The sequence below is a fragment of the Schistocerca americana genome, chromosome 1, assembly GCF_021461395.2.
Source record: "Schistocerca americana isolate TAMUIC-IGC-003095 chromosome 1, iqSchAmer2.1, whole genome shotgun sequence".
Classification (NCBI taxonomy): domain Eukaryota; kingdom Metazoa; phylum Arthropoda; class Insecta; order Orthoptera; family Acrididae; genus Schistocerca; species Schistocerca americana.
Genome location: NC_060119.1, coordinates 1,242,696,949 through 1,242,715,141, shown reverse-complemented (window position 1 = coordinate 1,242,715,141; position 18,193 = coordinate 1,242,696,949). Strand labels below are relative to the sequence as shown.

Below are 18,193 nucleotides of genomic sequence, written 5' to 3'. Positions count from 1 at the left end.
GACACTGAATAGTGCACGGTACATCCAAACCGTCATCGAACCCATCGTTCTACCATTCCTAGACCGGCAAGGGAACTTGCTGTTCCAACAGGACAATGCACGTCCGCATGTATCCCGTGCCACCCAACGTGCTCTAGAAGGTGTAAGTCAACTACCCTGGCCAGCAAGATCTCCGGATCTGTCCCCCATTGAGCATGTGTAGGACTGGATGAAGCGTCGTCTCACGCGGTCTGCACGCCCAGCACGAACGCTGGTCCAACTGAGGAGCCAGGTGGAAATGGCATGGCAAGCCGTTCCACAGGACTACATCCAGCATCTCTACGATCGTCTCCATGGGAGAATAGCAGCCTGCATTGCTGCGAAAGGTGGATATACACTGTACTAGTGCCAACATTGTGCATGCTCTGTTGCCTGTGTCTATGTGCCTGTGGTTCTGTCAGTGTGAACATGTGATGTATCTGACCCCAGGAATGTGTCAATAAAGTTTCCCCTTCCTGGGACAATGAATTCACGGTGTTCTTATTTCAATTTCCAGGAGTGTATTTACCAACATTTCAGGTGTAACTGTCCCAACCGCCGCGACGATTCTTTCCCGTAAATGATTGATGTGTCTGATCTTTTCATTGTACACAACATTTTTTATGTGGCCCTAAAAGAAAAAGTCCAGTGGGGTTAAGTCTGGGCATGGTGGTGGTCACGGTATTGGGCCATCCCTGCATATCCACCTTCCTGGAAAGCGAGTGTCAAGAGACGCACGCATGTGGTCAGTGTAATGAGGTGGGGTGCCGTCTTGTTGGAAAAATACAATCCCCTTTTCCGCCTCAATATCGTCCATTTTGGGAAAGACATACTCTGTCGACAGGTCACAGTAAACGCCCCCGTTTATTGTTTTTTTTTTTCTACAAAAATGAAAGGAACAATCACAACTGCACCAGACATTAAGTTTGGGAGAGTCACATTGATGAACGTCATGTGGAAGCTCAGCCCCCCCACCCGCTAAATTCTGCAGTATACGACGATTAACTGTTCAACTGACATGAAATGTAACCTCATCAGAAAAGAGAATCCTTTTTAAAAAATTTACATCATCATCAATTCTGTGTAGATAGTCAACAGAAAACTCATACCTTTCGATTTTATCAGCAGGTTTTCAGGTTTTATTTTATGTAAAAGTTGCAATTTGTAGGCGCGCAACTCAAATATTTTACGCACATCACACACAGTACCTTTAGGCATTCCTAATTGTAGTCTGCACCTGGCCAATGACTTCTTCTGGTTCCAAACACACTAAACATGGATCTTTTCAGCATCATCTTCAGAAGTTTCCGGTCTACCTGGTGATTTTGCTTTTAGAACTCTACCGGTTTCCTTGAAAGACTTTAGCCAATGACGGATAGTTTTGCTGTAGGCGGTTTAACACCATACTGACGTCTAAAATTATGTTGCACTGTTATAACTGACTCAGTTTTCACAAGCCAAATAACACATTACGCTTTCTGTTGCGGAGTAAGCATTGTTGCTGGGTTGGTTCGCACTGCACCGCACCCACGCCTGAACTGAACTGAGGGAACAGAGGAGAAAAAACAGCACTGATGCCGTCTCAAGATCAAGCAGACCAACCAACTGCAGGGGAGCCAAAGTTGGAGAGTTGATGAATCAAACACCACAAACTAGAATAGTGTAAGTCACATTTTACGGTTTCCTGCACACATTAAAACTAGGTATTTCTTGTTCAAACACACAGTACATAAATGGTTTGGCGGACAGGGGGGCAGCAATCTGCAGTTCTTTGCGGAAGATGCTGTGGTGCACGGTAAAATGTCGAAGATGAGTGACTGTAGGAAGATACAAAACGACTTAGACAAAATATCTATTTGGTGTAATGAACGGTAGCTAACTCTGAATGTGGAAAAAGTAAGTTAATGCGGATGGGTAGTAAGAATAAACCCCTAACGTTAGATTCAGTATGACTACTCTACTGCTTGACACAGTCAAGTTGTTTCAATATCTGGGTGTAACGTTGCATCTGTGGTAGGGAAGGCGAATGGTCTACTTCGGTTTACTGGGAGAATTGAAGGAATGAGTGGTTCACCTGTGTAAAGGAGACCGCCTATAGGACGGTGATGCGTCCTATTCTTGAGTACTGCACGAGTGTTTGGGATCCGTACCATGTTAGATTGCAGGAAAACATCGAATCAATTCAGAGACGAGCTGCTAGATTTGTTGCTGGTACGTTTGAACAACACTTAAGTGCTACGAAGATGCTTCGGGAACTCAAATGAGAATCCGTGGAGGAAAGGCGACGTTCTTTTCTAGAAACACCGTTGAGAAAATTTAGAGAACGGGCACCTGAAGCTGACTGCCCACCGATTCTATTACCGTCAACATACATTGCGCGCAAGGACCACGAAGATAAGATGCGAGAAATTGGGGCTGTTATTGGGGCATATGGACATTCGTTTTCCCCTCGCTCTATTTGCGAGTGCTACAGGAAACGAAATGATTAGTAGTGGTACAGCGAATCATACGCCATACACCGTACTGTGGCTTGCGGAGTATCTGTGTAGATGTAAACGTAGATGATCGTGGATGAAACACATTTTCAAAATTAATAGTACTCTCGTTTGTCCACTTTTCCATTGCTGTAAACCACAAACAACCACTAAACATGTACCTATATGTATGCGTCCGAACTTCCGATGTCACGTGACTGAAGAGCTGTCGGTGAGAGAACTAGGAAACACAAAGGTGGGAACGAGAGGAAACTATTTTCCTCTTGTTTTTCTGATCTCAAGTGATGTTAAGGCAGATGATATTTCGTCAGACAGTATTTCATCTAATCGTTTCTCATCCACTGGTTCGATTTCAGTTTCTTGTGCTGTATCATCGTAACATAATTCTTTGAAACAATTTATCCTCTGTTATTCTTCAGTATTGTTTATTTCTATCTTCTGTATTTCTATTGTGCTTTAAAGTTTTTAAAACCTTATTTACCAGTGCTGTCTCCCGTGAATGTCATTGTTGATAGTAGAAATGACTGTATCCCACTGCTCCTCGTATGCTTATCTTACAACACATTTAAGGATATTTCATCTCTTCTTATAATATTGTTGCTCCTGAGCTCTGGGGTTGTTTAAGTATTTTATAAATTAATTTTGTTTTCATTTTGCCCTCATTCCAAATTTTTATGCCTTCTCCTTTACCAAAAGCCTCTCCTGCTATTCCATGAACCACATTCTCTAGATTTGCCGTTCTTGTTCTGTATTAACGTTAATGTGCTTGTAAATATGCTAGCTCTTTATGCAGCCCAGTTTCGTAAAAATGTTGTTTGATGCTGTCTTCTTGAAACAAGTACACTTGATACGTGCTTTGATCTTGTCGTCTAGTTATTTATTCTGAAGGTTACTAAAAAGTGACCTGATTGTATATCTTATATCCCTTACGACCCTCCACTTTATCATTTACCAAGATGTCAATTATTGATCTAAGGCTTCAGCTGGGCCAGTTATATATATCTCTTTTCTTAAAGTGAGTTAGCTACTTTTAGATTATTGTAAGAATTTTGTTATTTTAATTATATATCGGTTCTCTAAAAGGCCTTACAATGTTCGCTACTGTGATATTTCCTAGTCTGACATTGAAATCATCCTTCATAATAATCTGATTAGTAGCAGGTTCTAGGCTCAACCTTTTTCCCTTCCTCTGGTGCAAATAAGTTATAGTAGTGGCGTTGCCTCTACTCAGTTTCAGTCCAAGTATTCTTTCGCTTATGTATGTCCAATCTTTGATCTCTTTTTCCTGTTTCTTACTCATGAGTATTGCTTGCTCTTCCATTTTGTTCAACTACATTATAAACATAATGTAATCTCTTACATAACTATTACCTCTCATGTTCATCTTATTTTCTGTGATCACTATGTGATCAAAAGTATCCGGATACTTGGCTGAAAATGACTTAAAAGTTTGTTGCGCCCTCCATAGGTAATGTTGGAATTTAATATAGTGTTGGCCCACCCTTAGCTTCATTGACAGCTTCCGCTCTCGAAGACATACGTTCAGTCAGGTGCTGGAAGGTTTCTTGGAGAATGGCAGCCCATTCTTCACGGAGTGCTGCACTGAGGAGAGGTATCGATGTCGGTCGGTGAGGCCTGGCACGAAGTCGGCGTTCCAAAAACATCCCAAATTTGTTCTATAGCATTCGAGTCAGAACTCTGTGCAGGGCAGTCCATTACAGGAATGTTATTGTCGGGTAACCACTCCACCACAGACCGTGCATTATGAACAGTGCTCGATCGTGTGGAAAGATGCAATCGCCATCCTCCAATTGCTCTTCAACAGTGGAAAGCTAGAAGGTGCTTAAAACATCAATGTAGACCTGTGCTGTGATAGTGCCACGCAAAAGAACAACGGGTGCAAGCCTCTCCATGAAAAACACAGCCACACCATAGCATCACTTTTGGCACTATTAATGCTGACAGATTACGTTCACCGGGAATTAGCCACACCCACACCCTGCCATCGAATCGCCACATTGTGGACCGTGATTCGTCACTCCACACAACGTTTTCCCAGTGTTCAATCGTCCAATGTTCACGCTCCTTACACCAAGCGAGGCATCGTTTGGCATTTACCAGCGTGATGTGTGGCTTATGAGCAGCCGTTCGACCATGAAATCCAAGTTTTCTCACCTCCCGACTAATTTTCATAGTGCTTGCAGTGGATCCCAATGTAGTTTGGAATTCCTGTGTGCTGGTCTGGATAGATGTCTGCCTATTGCACATTACGACTCTCTTCAACTGTCGTCGGTCTCTGTCAGTCATCAGAGGAGGTCGGCCTGTACGCCTTGTGCTGTACGTGTCCCTTCACGTTTCCACTTCACTATCACATCGGAAGCAGTGGACCTAAGGATGTTTAGAAGTGTGGAAATCTCGCGTACAGACGTATGACAAGAGTGACAACCAATCACCTGACCACGTTCGAAGTCCATGAGTTCCGCAGCCACTGACGATGTCTAATGACTACTGAGGTCGCTAATATAGAGTACGTGGCAGTATGTCGCGGCACAATGCACCTAATATGAAAAACGTATATTTTTGGGGGTGTCCGGAGACTTTTGATCACATAGTGTATTTCTACAGGAGGCAGTATTGATCAAAATCAGAAGAAAAGCTTCTAAATCATACCTGTTGAGATATGGGCCGTTTTCCTTGTGACTAGTAATGCATGGTATTCAGCGGTGTAGTCCTTTTTGTTGTGGAAAAGTAAATTACCAAAATATGCACGTGAGGACAAGTGTAAATTGAACAATCATGGGCGGGAGGCCACAGAGTCGCTTCAGAATCGATGTATGGGCCGGAATTGTCAGTGGCAGACTCATAGGGGCAGACACTTTACTATATAGATTATGAGGTACCGGGTATCACCGATTTCTGCACGACGAATTACCAGCCCTACTGGAAAATACCCTTGGAGAAACACAAAGAATCTAGGAAGAGGTTCAAGGACATAACTTATTAGTAACGTATTTCAATTACACTGAAAATTTTTCTGTGTAAATGTGGTTTTTGAATTTTCTACGTGTTATGTGACAGCACCCACCTCACAGGAACTTTTCATGGGCGATGGATTCGTCGAGGACGTCCGGCAGTACGGCCTGCCCGATTTTCGGAACTGCATTTGTTGTATTTATGGCTGTAGGGACACGTCAGGCGCTGAGAATCGTGTTTCTCGCTGTAGAGCGGCGTGCGTATTCATGCTTTCCTTCATCTGGCGGCGCTGATTTTCCTGTTTCTCGCCGTGGGGCGGTGGCCGTATTCAGATGTTCCAAGCTGCTAGATTACCTTTTATTCTGAAAGTGGCAAGTCCATTCTTTTGTAACAGCAAGATATCACGTAAAATAATTTTACACTCAATTAATAACAAATTATGTGATATCTCATTTGTTCAGAAACCTCTCTGGTTGAAGGGTCACACAAAATTGATTCACAGCCGTTCGTTGCGCCCGGTTGGCATATCATACGTTAGTGTATTACTGGTAGCATAATGGTAGACTCTAGCGTCTAGCATGAGCCACCGGTGATACACGCTGCTAATGGGAAAATCTAGCGAGAACCACTGATGGTACAAGCTGGGCTGAAAAAGTTAAAGCAACTGGTGTATGTCCAGTGCCTCGAAAATTTTCAGACGTTTCGTGAATTTGTGACTAATGGAGTGATGCAGTCCGAAAGGAGCCAGCTGTATATGAAAGAGTGCCTGATTCACTGCGGAAAAGGCCTGAAGGATGTGTCAGAATTCATAGAAACGACATGCAGTACTGCCTTCAGTATCTGCTTCTATGTAACAGACCGGTGGGAGTATGAGGATAATAATATTGGTCAATGTCATAGTAGGTATTGATTTTCAATAGACACTGATGACCCGAAACATTATGACCATCTGGTTACGAGCTTGTTTGTCTGTCTTTGGAACTAAATACATCAGTGATTATGCATATACGGGATCCGACGGTTTGTTGGTAGGTTTGTGGAAGTATGCGGCATTAGATGTCTACGCACAGGTCAAGTAGTTCGCGTAAATTACTGACCGCTGATTTGGGTACGGTGTGATGACGCCCGATAGCGACGCAGACGGGTTCCACAGAATTTACACCAGACGAACTTGGCAGCCGAGATTTCAACGTGACTTCACTATAACGCTCCTCAAACACTGTAGCACTATTGTGGTTCCGAGACACGGACAAATATACTACTGAAAGGGGACATCATCGTCGGGGAAGCTTTTCTGTCTCAAGGAAATTTGTTACATTCGAACTCAGAATGTGATCAAGATTTCTACAGCCAACCGATGTTAAGAAAATCGGTCTGCAATATTGCGGGTCGATTCTTTATCCGTCTTATATACGGGACTCACCTGCGGTTTTCTCCAACACCTTGGGATTTTATACTGGGCGAGATGTTCACTATAAATGTATGTAAGAAAACAATGCCGAAGAGTATTCTGTGAAAAAAGGAACTGGTATTCTGATTGATATCATGTGACCCGCCATGATTTCCTCTCGTGTGCCTAACTGTATCTCAGATTAGCACTGCAATCATCTTTCATTATTTAATGTATATGTTCCATTCTGTGTCATTCACTACAACGTCCGCTCTCTACAGCTCCCTCTGGTACCATGGAAGCTATTCTGTGATGTCGTAACACTTATCTGATCATTCTGCTCGTTTTTGCCGTCGCTGGGAACGTTTCGTTCTTACAGAGGCCTATGGCAGATGTCTGACGTTGCAGTGGTATAAAAGGTGTGAATTAGGGGCTTAAATCCTTGTTGTGCTCGAGCGTGCAGATTCCGTGACCTGTGGAAGCACTGATACAACTAACACACTGCTTACAGCTTTTGCAACGATATCGGTAAGAGCAAATGAAAGTACCAACGTTACTATCTGGTTCCCAACCCGGCATAAACAAAGCTAAGTCAAGATAAGACTAATATTTATTACAGTTTTCAAACTCCATAGACAGTATATTCCGATAAACTTCTCGGAATCACTACACATGTCTGACGCTACTTACCAGCATTAAACGGGTAGGCCACAAACTGTCGAGGAAGAAATCCTGTGGAACTGCTGCTCTCAAGTGCCCAGGACGAAGTGTTTCTGTACGCAGTCTCAGCACCATTCCACCGGGTCACATGCAAAGAGCTGTTCTGGCTCCCTAGATCTTTTGTCGGAAATTACTTGCCAGTGTTTTTAGTCACCTCAGCGCTTCACGGGGTACAGAGATTAGCACAGATACGGAACACCGCCACTGGAAGCTAGAAGCGTGATGGGTCTCTGCTGATGACTGATGAGTCACAGTTGACATTGGTACAGATCCGTGACAGGGTACGAATACGTCGAAACTTTATCAGTTGATGCATCTCTTTTGCCAAGAGGGCAGCAAGGAGATAGGTGGTAAGTGTCTTCCCCGGTATGGGATGTAAACGTGATATGAATCGTCTTTCGCCGGTGAACGTCACAACAAACCTATTGACTGATCATGTACACCCATTTGCTCGCCTACAGCATCTCAAGGCGGCGCCAGCCACGATATTCGGCGAATGCGGAGCGAGTGCTCGCCGAACGCCGAGTAGCGGGGAAGGGCTGACAGCTGCTCGCCATGCGACGAATTTCAATGCTCGCCATTTTCTCCATTTTGTCGAGCTGTCGTGCGACATTAGACTGGGCAAATATTCGTTTACTGTGCCTGTCAACGATTTTTGCACATCGTCTCTGCTCGACAGCATTCTTTGGTGAGCAGTTGTTCACCAATCTAGTTATTCGCTATTGCAATCACTCTCGTGGGGAGATAACATACACTACTGGCCATTAAAATTGCTACACAAGAAGAAATGCAGATGATACACGGGTATTCATTGGACAAATATATTGTACTAGAACTGACATGTGATAACATTTTCACGCAGTTTGGGTGCATAGATGCTGAGAAATCAGTACCCAGAACAAACACCTCTGGCCGTAATAACGGCCTTGATACGCCTGGACATGGAGTCAAACAGAGATTGGACGGCGTGTACAGGTACAGCTGCCCATGCAGCTTCAACACGATACCACAGTTCATCAAGAGTAGTAACTGGCGTATTGCGACGAGCCAGTTCCTCGGCCACCATTGACCAGACGTTTTCAATTGATGAGAGATCTGTAGAATGTGCTGTCCAGGGCAACAGTCGAACATTTTCTGTATCCAGAAAGGCCCGTACAGGACCTGCAACGTGCGGTCGTGCATTATCCTGCTGAAATGTAGGGTTTCGCAGGGATCGAATGAAAGGTACAACCACGGGTCGTAACACATCTGAAATGTAACATCCACTGTTCAAAGTGCCGTCAATGCGAACAAGAGGTGACCGAGAAATGTAACCAATGGCACCCCATACCATCACGCCGGGTGATACGCCAGTATGGAAATGACGAATACACGCTTCCAATGTGCGTTCACCACGATGCCAAACACGGATGCGACCATCTTGATGCTGTAAACAGAACTTGGATTCATCCGAAAATATGACGTTTTGCCACTCGTGCACCCAGGTTCGTCGTTGGGTACACCATCGCAGGCGCTCCTGTCTGTGATGCTGCGTCAAGGGTAACCGCAGCCATGGTCTCAGAGCTGATAGTCCATGCTGCTGCAAACGTCGTCGAACTGTTCGTGCAGATGGTTGTTGTCTTGCAAACATCCACATCTGTTGACTCAGGAATCGAGACGCGGCTGCACGATCCGTTACAGCCATGCGGATAAGATGCCTGTCATCTCGACTGCTAGTGACACGAGGCCATTGGGATCCAGCACGGCGTTCCGTATTACCCTCCTGAACCCACCGATTCCATATTCTGCTAACAGTCACTGGATCTCGACCAACACGAGCAGCAGTGTCGCGATACGATAAACCGCAATCGCGATAGGCTACAATCCGAGCTTTATCAAAGTCGGAAACGTGATGGTACGCATTCCTCCTCCTTACACGAGGCATCACAACAACGTTTCACCAGGCAACGCCGGTCAACTGCTGTTTGTGTATGAGAAATCGGTTGGAAACTTTCCTCATGTCAGCATGTTGTAGGCATTGCCACCGGCGCCAACCTTATGTGAATGCTCTGAAAAGCTAATCATTTGCATATCACAGCATCTTCTTCCTGTTGGCTAAATTTCGCGTCTGTAGCACGTCATCTTCGTGGTGTAGCAATTTTAAAGGCCAGTAGCGTATTTATGTAACAAATAGTGCCACTAAATTCATCTTCATTTATATTTCGGTCACTATTTTTTCTCATTGGCTATCACGTATTTCTACAGGAGGTAGTATTGATCAAAACCAGATGAAAATATCCTCTGTAGGAACGAAACGTTCACAGTGATGGGAAAAAACGCCCAGAATGATCAGATAAGTGTTATGGCATCACGGAATAGCTTCCACGGTACCAGAGGGAGCTGTAGCGAGCGGATGTTGTAGTGAATGACAGAGAATGGAATATAGAATACAAATAATGAAAGATGATTGCAGTGCTAATCTGAGATAAAGACAGGTACACGAGAGGAAATCATGGCGGGTCACATGAAATCAATCAGAATACCCTTCGGCATTGTTTTCTTACTTACATTTATCGTGAACATCTCGCCCAGGGTAAAGTCCCACGGTGTTGGAGAAAACCGCAGGTGATTGGTTCAAATGGCTCTGAGCACTATGGGACTTAACGTTTGAGGTCATCAGTCCCCTAGAACTTAGAACTACTTAAACCTAACTAACCTAAGGCCATCACACACATTCATGCCCGAGGTAGGATTCGAACCTGCGACCGTAGCGGTAGCGCGGTTCCAGACTGTAGCGCCTACAACAGCTCGTCCACCCCGGACTGCAAACCGCAGTTGAGTCCCGTATATAGGACGGATAAAGAACAGACCCGCAATATTGCAGACCCATTTTCTTAACATCGGTTGGCTGTAGAAATCTTGATCACATTCTGAGTTCGAATGTAACAAATTTCCTTGAGACAGAAAAGCTTCTGTCCACAGAACGTATTTAGGAAGCATCACTCGTGTGTAACACAGATTACCTTTTTTCTCTCACAATATCCTGCGAACCACGGACGGGGAGCAGCAGGTAGATTCCACATTCCTAGATTTTCGGAAAACGTTTGACATAGTGCCACGCTCCTGACCGTTAGCGTAGGTCCAGGCATACGGATTTGGTTCTCAGATATGGAAGTACAGCAGGGTCCATAAGTAACAGAATACGGTACGTTGTCTCTGACGGCGAGTGCTCATCAGAGGCAAAGGTATCGTCAAGACTTCCAGGAATAACAGGACCACTCCTGTCCTCTGTACACATAACGATCTGACAGATAGACTGAGCAACTGTCTACTATTGCAGGTGACGCTCTAGTGTACGGGGAAATGTCATCTTTGAGAGACTGTAGGAGGATACAGGATGGCCTTTGGTGGTAACTCAAGAACGTCCTGCAGAGGGCTGTTTAAGCAACTGGGGATACTACCTGCTCCTTCCCGATATATTCATCCCTTAAGAAATTTGACATTATAAATATATCGTTTTCTTCAATCCAGCAGCTCAGTTCGTGGAGTCAGTACAAGAAATAAGATCAACTTTCACATAGATTTAAAGGCAGTTACTTTGGTTCAGACAGTTGTCCACTATTCAGCAACACAGTTATATGCCAGCAGCCATAAAAAATTTAACTAATAATAAAGTGCAGTTTGAGAAGAGTCTAAAGGATTTGTTGGTGGCGAATTCCTTCTATTCCATTGATGAATTTCTTAGCAGGACTGACTGATGTGTGAATGTTATTAATATCGTAATATCACATAATGTGAATACTGCGTAAAATATGATATCTGCACAAATTTTTCGCAGTGATATCTTAAGTATTCTATTTTATTATTTTATTTGATAATCTCGTAACGTTAGAATTCAGCATTACTCGTGTGCTGCTGGACGTAGTCATGCAATCAGTATTTGTGCGTAACGCTAAAAACCGAAATGTAGGGGAAGGAGCATGTAGTGAAGGAGACTGGTCACCCTTCGGTTTATTGGGTGAACTCTAAGGAAGTGTAGCTCATATGTAAAGAGACCGTGTACGGAACATTTCTACACGTTTTCTTGAGTACTGCTGGAGTGTTTGGGATCCCCACCGTATCGGCTTAAAGAAAAATATCCAAGCAGTTCAGAGGCGTGCTGCTAGGTATGTTACTGGTAAGATCGATCGGGAGTGTTGCGGAAACGCTTTGTGAACTCATATGCAAATCTCTGGAGGGAAAAAGACGTCCTTTGTGCGAAACACTATTGAGATATTTCCAGAATGAAGTTTTCACTCTGCAGCGGAGTGTGCGCTGATACGAAACTTCCTGGCAGATTAAAACTGTGTGCCGGACCTAGACTCGAACTCGGGACGTTTGAGATAGTTTAGAGAACCGGCACAGGAGACAGACTGCAGAACGACCGTACTGACACCAATATACATCTCGCATAAGGACCGAGAAAATCAGAGCCCCTATAGAAACACAAAAACAGTCCTTTTACTCTTGCTTCTTTTATGAATGGAACACAAAAGGGAATGACCAACATTGGTAGAAGATACTTCCCGCAGTGCATCATACTGTGATTAGCAGAGTCTGTATGTAGGTGTAGATGTAGAAGTAAACAAATATTTATCACCTTTTAACTGAATATATTACCGACTAGCTTAGCGCCCGCTGTTTCGCTCGAAAAGACTATATGGCCTTTCTTTATTTTTATTTAATCGAATTTTTATGTAATTCACAAATTTCAACACCTTCTAAGCTTTTCCGCTAATTAAGGCCATACAAGCATGATCTTCTCCGAAAGCACTTCTGACCAAAAAGCGATTCTGGTATGTGGAGTCCAAACTTTTTGTTAATCATGCCTCTTGCGTTCGTGTGGAGATATTTCCATGGCAACTTTCATCCCCTAACAAATATTTCTTCATTGTTAACTGAGAAGTGAGATACCAATTATCATAAATATAGCTCTAAATTTTTTAATGTAACGAAGTATTTTCTTAAAAATTTTCATCCTCTATTGCACTCCCTCAGGGGTTGAATTTCCAGAAACACTTGAACAAGTATTTTTTTATTTATAACCGAGGAGTCAGAAACCACTTGTCATAGATGTAGCCTTAAGAATTCTTTAACCTTCTTCAGTAATTACATATTTTCAAAAAAACTTTCACCCGCTATTGCACTGGTTCAATTTCCAAAAGAGCGGAAACACGTATTTTTTTACTTTCTGACTGAGAAACCAGATACCTGTTTCCGTAGTTCTAGCTTCAGAATTCCCTTAATAGTGACATATTTTCAAAAACCCTTTCTCCTCTATTTCACCCCTTTAGGAGTGTAATTTCGGACACTCCCTTCTTAAATGATGCCTACAGTATAAGACCAACACCATCTCCAAACTTCAAGATTCTATCTTTAGCGGTTTGGGCTGGGAGATGATGAGTCAGTCAATAAGTCTGACCCCATTTCACCCCCTTAGGAGCTGAATTTCCATAAACTGTGACATGCGTATATTTTATTTTTAGCAGAGAAGCAAACATAAATTGCCATAGATTTAGCTTCAAAAATGCTTGCACAATGAAATATTTCCGTAAAAACTTTCATCCCCCGCTTCATCTCTACAGGGGCTGAATTTCCAAAAATAGTGAAACACATATTTTTTTATTTTTAACTGAGAAGCAACAATTAAATTTTCATGAACCATGGACCTTGCCGTTGGTGGGGAGGCTTGCGTGCCTCAACGATACAGATAGTTGTACCGTAGGTGCAACCACGACGGAGGGGTATCTGTTGAGAGGCCAAACAAACGTGTGGTTCCTGAAGAGGGGCAGCAGCCTTTTCAGTAGTTGCAGGGGCAACAGTCTGGATGATTGACTGACCTGGCCTTGTAACACTAACCAAAACGCCCTTGCTGTGCTGGTACTGCGAACGGCTGAAACCAAGGGGAAACTACAGCCGTAATTTTTCCCGAGGGCATGCAGCTTTAACATCGAGTATAGATTTAAATGTCAGGAAGTCGTTTCTGAAAGTATTTGTATGGAGTGTAGCCATGTATGGAAGTGAAACATGGACGATAAATAGTTTAGACAAGAAGAGAATAGAAGCTTTCTAAATGTGGTGCTACACAAGAATGCTGAAGATTAGACGGGTAGATCACATAATTAATGAGGAGGCATTGAATAGAATTGGGGAGAAGAGAAGTTTGTGGCACAACTTGACCAGAAGAAGGGATCGGTTGGTAGGGCATGTTCTGAGGCATCAAGGGATCACTAATTTAGTACTGGAGGGCAGCGCGGAGGGTAAAAATCGTAGAGGGAGACCAAGAGATGAATACACTAAGCAGATTCAGAAGGTTGTAGGTTGCAGTAGGTACTGGGAGATGAAGAAGCTTGCACAGGATAGAGTAGCATGGAGAGCTGCATCAAACCAGTCTTAGGACTGAAGACCACAACAACAACATATTATGCTTTGAAATGCTTCCGCAATAAAACATTTTCATAAAAACATCTCATCCCCCATTTCATCCCCTTAGGAGTTCAGTTTCCAAAAACACTGGTAAACGTAGTTTTTTATTTGTAATCGAGAGATCAAATACCAATGTTCAAAGATGTAGCTTTAAAAATACTTAAATACTTGAGTCGGTCTTCAATAATGATACATTTTCAACAAAAGCTGTCACCCACTGTTTCACCTGCATAGGGTTAAATTTACAAAAATTCTGAAAAGTATTCTTTATTTCTGATTGAGAAAGCAAAGACCAATTTACGTAGGTCTAACTTCGAACTTGCCTTAATATTGACATTAAAAGAAAGAAACACTTCATCCACTATTTCACCCCCTTAGGGTTGACGCCTACAATATAAGATCCAAACCTTCTCAGAAGGCCGCCCGCGGTGGCCGTGCGGTTAAAGGCGCTTCAGTCCGAAGCCGCGTGACTGCTGCGATCGCAGGTTCGAATCCTGCCTCGGGCATGGATGTGTGTGATGTCCTTAGGTTGGTTAAGTTTATGTAGTTCAAAGTTCTAGGGGACTGATGACCTCAGATGTTAAGTCCCACAGTGTTCAGAGCTATCTGAACCTTCTCAGAATTTCAAGTTTCTAAGCGGTTTGGGCTTGGCCCTTATGAGTGAGTCAGTCCTGAGTCGGGACATTACGTTTCATTTATAGAGATCACAAGATGTTGTTGTACAGATGAGTGTACAATAACTGGTACAATGGTGAGTCTCTGGCGGTGAGTAACCAGGCCGCCCTGGCACTTGTTGCAGGTGGTGGTACGAGTCCGGGACGCCGGTGGCTTCTTCTGGGCGCGTGTGGGCGTCGCAGGAGGCGCTGCACATCCTGGGGGCGCGGCCGGAGGACGCCGGCAGGTGGGAGTGCCGAGTAAACAACGCCTTCGGGGAGCAGCGGGTGCACGCCTCGCTGCAGGTCACCGCGCCGCTCGCCGTACACGTCACGCCACACCTGCTGGTAAGGACTTTTGGAAGGGTCAGCTTTGATGTCGTATGGTGGATATCATCCAAAACACTTCCCTGAAACTACCACACTGACTGCCCTGTGGCCGCCGCTGGCCACAGCAGGGCTCATACCTAATGCCGTGTGCCTGGCCTGGCGGTGAAACGTCCGTCACTAAGAGTCCGGCGGTCAACGTGTTAAGTCATATCATTTCTCAATTGATATACACTCCTGGAAATTGAAATAAGAACACCGTGAATTCATTGTCCCAGGAAGGGGAAACTTTATTGACACATTCCAGGGGTCAGATACATCACATGATCACACTGACAGAACCACAGGCACATAGACACAGGCCACAGAGCATGCACAATGTCGGCACTAGTACAGTGTATATCCACCTTTCGCAGCAATGCAGGCTGCTATTCTCCCATTGAGACGATCGTAGAGATGCTGGATGTAGTCCTGTGGAACGGCTTGCCATGCCATTTCCACCTGGCGCCTCAGTTGGACCAGCGTTCGTGCTGGACGTGCAGACCGCGTGAGACGACGCTTCATCCAGTCCCAAACATGCTCAATGGGGGACAGATCCGAAGATCTTGCTGGCCAGGGTAGTTGACTTACACCTTCTAGAGCACGTTGGGTGGCACGGGATACATGCGTACGTGCATTGTCCTGTTGGAACAGCAAGTTCCCTTTCCGGTCTAGGAATGGTAGAACGATGGGTTCGATGACGGTTTGGATGTACCGTGCACTATTCAGTGTCCCCTCGACGATCACCAGTGGTGTACGGCCAGTGTACGAGATCGCTCCCCACACCATGATGCCGGGTGTTGGCCCTGTGTGCCTCGGTCGTATGCAGTCCTGATTGTGGCGCTCATCTGCACGGCGCCAAACACGCATACGACCATCATTGGCACCAAGGCAGAAGCGACTCTCATCGCTGAAGACGACACGTCTCCATTCGTCCCTCCATTCACGCCTGTCGCGACACCACTGGAGGCGGGCTGCACGATGTTGGGGCGTGAGCGGAAGACGGCCTAACGGTGTGCGGGTCCGTAGCCCAGCTTCATGGAGACGGTTGCGAATGGTCCTCGCCGATACCCCAGGAGCAACAGTGTCCCTAATTTGCTGGAATGTGCCGGTGCGGTCCCCTACGGCACTGCGTAGGATCCTACGGTCTTGGCGTGCATCCGTGCGTCGCTGCAGTCCGGTCCCAGGTCGACGGCCACGTGCACCTTCCGCCGACCACTGGCGACAACATCGATGTACTGTGGAGACCTCACGCCCCACGTGTTGAGCAATTCGGCGGTACGTCCACCCGGCCTCCCGCATGCCCACTATACGCCCTCGCTCAAAGTCCGTCAACTGCACATACGGTTCACGTCCACGCTGTCGCGGCATGCTACCAGTGTTAAAGACTGCGATGGAGCTCCGTATGCCACGGCAAACTGGCTGACACTGACGGCGGCGGTGCACAAATGCTGCGCAGCTAGCGCCATTCCACGGCCAACACCGCGGTTCATGGTGTGTCCGCCGTACCGTGCGTGTGATCATTGCTTGTACAGCCCTCTCGCAGTGTCCGGAGCAAGTATGGTGGGTCTGACACACCGGTGTCAATGTGTTCTTTTTTCCATTTCCAGGAGTGTAGTTTATGAGTACTCACGTGTTACCGAACTCAACATAACAAACCGTGAGTCCTTCTTTACTGTTATTCAAGCTATTGTGCACAAAGGGATGTACACTGCCAGTCGTATACATAGTAGCATCTGCAATGAGGGGCATGGGGAGGGGGAGTAGAAGAAACGAAATTAAACTCCGTTGGTTGAGAGGCTATGCGATCTTGTTTCAGTGGTTACAAAATCGAGTCAACTTTACAAAGAATAAGCCTACTGTTCTCATAGAACCGTAGTATCCTGTTCTGGGGTAAGCTGACCCACAACAGCTGTATCTGGTCCTTGGTATTCCGGATAGCGGCACGTTCTGCGTAGTTGACGTGGTTCATGAGTGTATTCGTGATCTTCGTTATAGGCAAACCAGACGTGACGAGGATGTAACCCCACAACGAAACCTTAACGTGGGTCCACAGAACATGGACTACAACAGTACCGTAGTGCACAAAATGGAAACACCACGCTGTCTCGAAGCCTCGCCAGCACTGCTTACCTTGCGATCTGTAAACGCATACAAGGAATTCAAAATGTTTCTTCCGATGGCATTTGCTTTTGCATTCACTAAAATTTCTATTTAAGGCAGAATTTGTAGTAAGTTTCTTGCTTACATCCATTGTAGACTAAAGAATAAATACAGAAGCTGCACTCCTGGAAATGGAAAAAAGAACACATTGACACCGGTGTGTCAGACCCACCATACTTGCTCCGGACACTGCGAGAGGGCTGTACAAGCAATGATCACACGCACGGCACAGCGGACACACCAGGAACCGCGGTGTTGGCCGTCGAATGGGGCTAGCTGCGCAGCATTTGTGCACCGCCGCCGTCAGTGTCAGCCAGTTTGCCGTGGCATACGGAGCTCCATCGCAGTCTTTAACACTGGTAGCATGCCGCGACAGCGTGGACGTGAACCGTATGTGCAGTTCACGGACTTTGAGCGAGGGCGTATAGTGGGCATGCGGGAGGCCGGGTGGACGTACCGCCGAATTGCTCAACACGTGGGGCGTGAGGTCTCCACAGTACATCGATGTTGTCGCCAGTGGTCGGCGGAAGGTGCACGTGCCCGTCGACCTGGGACCGGACCGCAGCGACGCACGGATGCACGCCAAACCGTAGGATCCTACGCAGTGCCGTAGGGGACCGCACCGCCACTTTCCAGCAAATTAGGGGCACTGCTGCTCGTGGGGTATCGGCGAGGACCATTCGCAACCGTCTCCATGAAGTTGGGCTACGGTCCCGCACACCGTTAGGCCGTCTTCCGCTCACGCCCCAACATCGTGCAGCCCGCCTCCAGTGGTGTTGCGACAGGCGTGAATGGAGGGACGAATGGAGACGTGTCGTCTTCAGCGATGAGAGTCGCTTCTGCCTTGGTGCCAATGATGGTCGTATGCGTGTTTGGCGCCGTGCAGGTGAGCGCCACAATCAGGACTGCATACGACCGAGGCACACTGGGCCAACACCCGGCATCATGGCGTGAGGAGCGATCTCCTACAC

General features: G+C 45.7%; 1 protein-coding gene across 1 annotated transcript in view; it reads left to right on the top strand.

Moving 5' to 3' along the window:
• Nucleotides 1-18,193, top strand: part of LOC124598534 (Down syndrome cell adhesion molecule-like protein Dscam2) — a 394,502-nt gene that overhangs the window by 100,547 nt on the left and 275,762 nt on the right. Inside the window, exon 5 of the mRNA XM_047136007.1 lies at nucleotides 14,840-15,041. Coding sequence (XP_046991963.1) covers nucleotides 14,840-15,041 — 202 coding nt within the window. The remainder of the gene's footprint in view (nucleotides 1-14,839; nucleotides 15,042-18,193) is intronic.